The 7098-nt window shown below is 48.2% G+C and overlaps 1 protein-coding gene across 1 annotated transcript; it reads left to right on the forward strand.

The window, feature by feature from the left end:
* The first annotated feature begins 1 nt into the window (after position 1).
* On the forward strand, positions 2 to 5068 carry Klf6 (Kruppel like factor 6). Its single transcript, XM_033759658.1, has 5 exons — positions 2 to 116; positions 1544 to 1617; positions 2064 to 2643; positions 3908 to 4031; positions 4532 to 5068. Exons 1-5 carry the CDS (start codon positions 2 to 4, stop codon positions 4581 to 4583), a joined length of 945 nt encoding a protein of 314 aa, XP_033615549.1. The 3' UTR covers positions 4584 to 5068.
* Positions 5069 to 7098: the final 2030 nt, after the last annotated feature.

Raw genomic sequence — 7098 nt, forward strand, 5'->3', positions numbered from 1 at the left:
TATGACAGCCGCGAGCCGCCCGCCCCGCCGACTTCGACCCGAGCTGCGGCTTCCGGCGGCTCAAGGGAAGCAGGATTTGGGGCATCGGAAATTTAAGAAACTTAACCAGTGCCCCCGTTCTCATTCTTAGGATTGATTGAAGGAGGAGAGACTCCTTAACACTTGTCCCGTTGTCTTTAAAAAGAACAAAAAAAGAGGATTTGGTGTTTCTCTGCCCGGCTGTGCTGCCTTTTTAAATTTTTATTTATTTATTTTTGGTCAGAGCGAATGAGCAGATCAGATCTATTCCGTGGGTTTCAAAGCCTAGAAAGCTTTTAAAGGAGGATGAAATTCACAGTGTTGCACCATCTCATGCCAGCTTAATTGTTCACAACAACCCCCCCCCCCAAGCTGCACACTGGGACGTGGTTGAAATTGATCTAAGCAGTTTCCTTCGGGCATTTGGGATTTGGGATCCGAGCCAGACCTGGCTCTCGGTTGCCTTCAGAGGCTTTTAAACTCTCAGCTTCGTTCAGGTCCCCGGCGCTCATCAGCGTAATGGAGATTTTAAATTCGCCAGATTATTAAAGTTTAACAGGGTCTCGATAAGTGTGCTTGCTTTTTGCTTTGGAACATCAATAAAACGTCTCGCCGCCTCTCTGCAAAACACCGTAGTAGGCATTGTAAGTCAGACATCTAATTTGAGGGAGGGAAGAAAACAATGATTCTGCCCCTTTGCTTGCTCCTGCTTGCTGCGTGAAGAGTCCGCGGCGCAGGCAGGCCGTGGCCGTGTCAGGATAGGAGGCACATTGCGAAGGATCGGGAGGATCGGGAGCCGTTTGCGGGTCTGTGCTCGCTCACCATGGTCCGCGCCCCGAAAATGATGCCTTGAAAAGAGCAGTTTGGTGTCAAAATTTAAATCTGTAGGATTGCCAGTAGCACAGACAGCCTTATATGGACATGCAGGCAACCTGGTGAACATCGGGGCAGACATAATTTGATCCTAAAATGTTTCCTACCATTTTTCTTTTCCAGTGGCTAGAAAGTTTGAGATGGTGGGGAGAGGGGATGCTGATCTCGGCAGTTGTAGCTTCTTGAAAGGTTGGTCTTGGGGCTGGGGGGGCCCTGTCCATGACACACTGCATGTATATTTGAACCCAGTCCTTATTTGGCTGCTGGTCAGAATTTCAAAAGGAAGTCTCCTTTGGCATTGCGTGAAAGAAAGAGGAGTGATGACTCATACAGTTGTACTCTTGGCCAGTAGATAAAGTTCTTGTTCATTGTGGGACTCCCAGCAGGGCTGCGGAGTAATTTACCCCTTGCACCCTTCACAATAGCAGATGGCCATTCTGGAACGATTCCCCCACTCCTGTTGTTGAAGTTTCTCATCTCTCTCTGACCACTGTAGACGTAATTAAAGTTCTGCAGCGTGCATGGCCCTGCACTGGGGCCTGGCATTCTTTGAAAACATACTAGGTCTTGGCTACACAGGAAATGGGTGGTTTCTTTGCAGCTCCATTGATGTCCCTGAGTAGGACAGCCAGCTGCTGTCTGCTGCCTTGAGTGTGGCCCTGCCTTGTCAGCTGTGTCCCCGAGGGGGTCTGCCAGAGCCCCGTGTGCCGTGCCGTCTCTGTGCTGGTGTGTGGGTACTGTGGCTGTGAGGTGGATGGCTGGGCTCTCGTACACATGGTTCCTGAGAATGTCAGAGGAGCTGGCTCAACCTGTTGGGGGGATGTGTGTGAGGCTGATTTTCTTTGTGTAGTTTTTGGGAAACTCATTAGAAACGTCAACACTTGTAACTATAACAACAAAACAGGCTTAGCCACCGTCACTCATTGTGGCTAACACTGGGGAAGCCGAGAGGTTTCACCCTGTTTTTCCTTCTGAACTCGTACTGTTCCTAGGAATGCACTTCCTCTCGCTTTCATAGGGACACAGCTTCTAATTATAGGCGGCTTTGTGCCCACAGTGAGTGACACTGCAGTCGTCTATCTGTCCTTTGTTTTTGCATGTTTTTGGAAATGTGCTTTTGGCTCCACTCAGCTGTCACAGCCGTCACACGTCTTCTGCTTCACTTTACACAGACCTGCCTGGAACTGGAACGCTACCTCCAGAGTGAGCCGTGCTATGTCTCAGCCTCAGAAATCAAATTCGACAGCCAGGAAGATCTGTGGACCAAAATCATTCTGGCTCGGGAGAAGAAGGAGGACTCGGAACTGAAGGTTTCTTCTGGTCCCCCAGAGGAACCCCTGGTCAGCCCGAGTTTCCACTACAGCTTGGAGACCAGCAGCCTCACCTCCGACGTCAGTAGCGAGTCTTCCGACAGCTCGGAGGAGCTCTCCCCCACGACCAAGTTTACCTCTGACCCCATCAGCGAAGTGTTAGTCGGTTCAGGGAACCTGAGCTCCTCCGTCACCTCCACACCCCCCTCTTCCCCAGAACTGAGCCGAGAGCCTTCCCAGCTTTGGGGCTGTGTGCCTGGAGAGCTGCCCTCACCCCCACCAGGAAAGGTGCGCTCTGGGACTTCCGGGAAGCCGGGGGACAAGGGGAGCGGCGACGCCTCCCCGGACGGCAGGAGGAGGGTACACCGGTGCCACTTTAATGGCTGCAGGAAAGTTTACACCAAAAGCTCCCACTTGAAAGCACACCAGCGCACGCACACAGGTCAGTCCCCACCTGGGAGCCGGGAGGTTGGCCGCTGGTGGGCGCCACAGAGCCGCGCCGCCCTGGGAGGGACCAGGGCCCCACAGGATGTGGTCACAGTGGACAGAGCCTCTCTCCAAGCTCCCCACCAGAGAGCAGGTCTTTTCGGAGCTCACAGTAGAGCCCCACAGACTGGACAGTTGGATCAGAGGAAACTTAATGGTGTGGGACCAGACAGTCGAGAGGCTGGCGCCTGTTCTCCACAGACACGGAGACTGCCCAGGCTAGCGCCCGACCTGCCCGTGCGTTTGCAGCGTGCTGCGTTGAGTGCTGTCCCTTCTCTGGGGCTCCCGGGTCTGAGCGGGGTACCCGGGCAGTTCACATCGGTGATGGTCGTGTGCGGCCTGGGTGGGGCCGTCAGCTCCGAGCGGCATGCTGGCCAGTGGCCATTTATCAAGGACACCGTCACACATAGCCATTTTTTCTGACAGTACTTAATAGAATAGTGATATCTGAATGGAATTCCACAACTTAGATGAAAGTTCTACTTAAAAATACCAGAAAGGACCCCAGGGCTGGCTGCCGGAGTCACAGAACATTTCAAATTGAGGACACAGAGGCGACCCTCGTAGCTGGGGACTCATGGCCGTAGGGCGTGAAGGCAGCTGAGGGGCATAGGTATCAGGAAAACCAGGCAGTGTTCTTCTGGAGTGGCAATGTGTTGTTTCTTCTTTTTAAAACATATTATTATTAGCACTTTTGCTGAATTCATATTTATAGTTTGGCCAAAGGATGAAGTCAACTTAGTCATTTGATTGCCATTTAGAAAGTGATTTGAAAGCCTTGGAATGAAGTTTCCCAGAAACTCATGACTTCAGTCTTGTACCAATGTAGAAGGTCCCAGAAGGAACAGCAGACTCATTCCCCAGGGAAGTGAGTAAGGAGTGAAAGAGTGCTTGAAGGGAAATAGTTCCCATGGAGAAAGCAATAAAGCTTGGCCCTAAGACCAGGGACCAGGTTGAGTCATTGTCACTGTATGTTAACTTTGATGTTGGCAGCATGGGCTTTCCCAACCAACGTTGTGTCTCTCAGACAACACTTAGGGCACTTGAGTTTAGGTTAGGAAAGACCCAGCCTTTTTACCTTTAGATTGGCAGATACTGTCCTTAATTAACATAGACTGTGAGTTTTGGAACCCGCTGGGAGCCTGAACTTGAACCTCGCCTGTGTGTTGTTGAATCTGTTGATGAAGTCACAGCACTCTTGTCCTGTGCTCTCTTCCCAGGAGAAAAGCCTTACAGATGCTCATGGGAAGGGTGTGAGTGGCGTTTTGCAAGAAGTGATGAGTTAACCAGACACTTCCGGAAGCACACCGGTGCCAAGCCTTTTAAGTGCTCTCACTGTGACAGGTACGTGCACGAGGCTCTGGGGAGGAGACTCTTGGGGTTGTGGGATGCAGTGACAGGACGGAGCCGGTATGCATTGGACCTTGGAAAGGCCAGCAGTTTCTAGCCATTTGTTGACATTTCTTTTTAAGCCTGTAGCACTTTGAGAAAGCCTCTCATGTATTCCATGTGCATGTTAGGGAGCACTGCCCAGATGTACATGAGAATGTAGTGATTTTCTATCCACTCTTTGAAGATTGGCCTTCAGCAGTTTGCAGGTTTGGAGGAGGAGAGATGAGGTCCATTCAGATTTTCCAAAGAACTTTCTAGTGCTCACTAGGGACCTCCTTAACTCACGTTCCTCTAAGATAGGCCTGCTGCCTCTGAAGTTCTGGATAAGAGGAGAGCTCCACCTTTCCATCATCCCGAGGAGCTGGGTTGGGTTGCACAGGGAAATGAGGCACCCAGTCCATAACGTGCGCTAGGAAGGAAACCTAACCTCTGCTCCTGATTTACCCTTGCAGGTGTTTCTCCAGGTCTGACCACCTGGCCCTGCACATGAAGAGGCACCTCTGAGGGAGCGGAGGGGTGAATCCTGTGGGCTAAAAGGCTTCCGGGCTGAGAGACAGCCACGGAAGGAGGATGCGCGTTCCAGCCAAAGCATGCCATTTTGCACCCTACCCAGTTGCCTCCAGGGCCTCTCTCTGAAAGGCCTTTTGAGGGCTAACAAGTCACGTCAGAAGCGGCATTACCACCTGTGGTGCATGGTGTTGGGTGACCCTGGACTCGCCACTGGTACCTGACCCTCTGGGAGGCGCCGAGCCCTGGCCGTGAGCATGCGCACTGAGAATGTAGTGGTTGGGCTGACTGTATGTTGAGGATCTATTACTGATTGTATGATGCGGCAGGCTTTCTTCCCTTGTGGTAACAACTGCAAGACGAAGGAGAAAAGCAGTTTGAATGTGCTGTGTGTAAGAAGTATACCTTGAGATGAGACCACCGGTGATTTCCTGGGAGGGTGTCCGCACCTTAGAAAAATACAAAAACAAAACAAAACAAAACAAAAAAAAGAAAAAAAAAAGGAGGGTGGGAGTGGGAACTCAGGACCCCAGAGAGGCGAGTGATGTGGGCGGGGAGCCCCTTCCCCTTTCCTGTGTGAGAGGAACTTTGGTGTCTGGTGCAGCTATTAAACGTGCAATGTGTCAAGTAGCTTGTTTACTTGCTACAACAGAGCTCATTTGTAACCCATTGTATAAGCTGTATTTACAAATAGAACACAATGATAATTTTTCCTTATAGTACAAGAAGTCGTGCATGGTCTGGGGAACTATATGCTTTTCCATTTTAAAATCCAGACTGCAATCTTGATTCTGATTAACAAGCAGCTAAGTTACAGTCTGTCTAATACAGTGACCCCTAGCCATCAGGGCCTGGCAAGACACAGTTTTCCCCTTGTATTTTGTAACACTCCCCTTCCGGAAAGGTGTTGAGCAGTGTAAGGTTATTTTTTAGAAGTTTTTGAATTTGAAATAACTTTTTGGAGAATTTTGTGACGCCCTTTGAAGACATTGGATGTGGGCCGAGTGTCCAAACACTGGGGCTGGAGATTGCTGGTCCTGATGTTCCATTAGGCTGAGAAGGAACCGAAAATTTTTCACAGTTGGGTGAATAAAACCACTAAAGCTTGGAAACTGTTTTTCTCATGCAGCTATGTTTCTCTTATTTATGCCTTGAGGACTAATTTCTGGTTTTCTAGCTGTTAATGCACTGTTGACCTTCATAATGGTGCCTTATGCAGGTGACCCCATGCAGGGGTCTCATACAGGGGTATGGGTGGTGCATGCTTTATTAAGGCTCTTTTTTCACCTGGCATTGTACTGTATCAATGTATAATTCAGAAAAAAAAGAAAAGAAAAAAAAAAGAACCTCTTTAAGGTCCTCCTTCACAAAGACAAATAGATGAAAATTCCCTCGATGTGTTGGTATTTGTTCAATATTTTAGACCATATGACTGTCAGTGTTAAAATGGGGAAGAAACAACCTACATGGTAATTGAAAAAAATCTGACCAATTCTGCCACCGTGAGACTTTCATAGAGACCTTGCACAACAATTGTATAGCTCACACACCGGCTGTATTTAATATGTAACATTTTCACACATATTAAAGATACAGAAGTATTAAAAAACCAATGTCAATGTATTTGCTTAAAAGGCACAAGTTTCACATATCTATCTAGCTATCTGTTGGTAACACAGAAAGGATACTACTTTTTTTAAAAAGTGGGCAGAATTCTTGTGTATGTATATTTGTGTGTATAGTATGTGTATGTGTATATATATTATATATATAGATAATATATAAATATTTTTTTTAAGGAGAAACTAGAATGTTTAGCTAGAAAATTCTACAGTCTGTGAAGTATTTCAAAATGGCCATAAAGGAGGTAAAAATGCAAACTGTAACCTAAGTTTCATAGAGGCTCTATCTTTAATTTGATGAGTTGCTGGAGTCCATCCCCAGCTGCCCACTGTTGTCCTCACGGGCAGGTGCGGAATGGGGCGCTGTGTCCCTGCAGTAGTACACAGGCTGAACCCTGGCACACCGGCCAACTCATGCACCACGGCGTGGAGCTGAGTGTCAGCCTTATTAGAAGATCTAACCTAAGAGTGAGCTGATCACAGGGATTCTTTTGTAGACACTTTTTATGCAGATAAAGCTATTTTTTTCCAGCATGTAAACAGTTTCCCCAAATTGGCATACCACACAGCACCGGGAGCTGACATTTCACCCAGCATCCAGCTTCCTGCTTGTGGGTCTAGATCGTGTACGTGTGTGTGTGTGTGTGTGTGTGAGAGAGAGAGAGAGAGAGAGAGAGAGAGAGTCTGGCTGAGCTGGTGTTTTGTTTGATCTTCCTGGAAATGAGCAGTGATTAAAGCTCACGTAACTGGTTTTCTTAAATCTGAGCTGATGAATACATTTATCTAAGCTTACTTCATTTTGATTGGGGAAAAATGCACTTTCTGTTTGGCAATTCAAAATCCAAGCACCTGATTCGCTGGATTTTGGAAAACTCCTTTTTTGGCCCTGC

The sequence above is a fragment of the Fukomys damarensis genome, unplaced genomic scaffold, assembly GCF_012274545.1.
Source record: "Fukomys damarensis isolate Sample0158 unplaced genomic scaffold, DMR_v1.0_HiC HiC_scaffold_37, whole genome shotgun sequence".
In the NCBI taxonomy this organism is placed as follows: domain Eukaryota; kingdom Metazoa; phylum Chordata; class Mammalia; order Rodentia; family Bathyergidae; genus Fukomys; species Fukomys damarensis.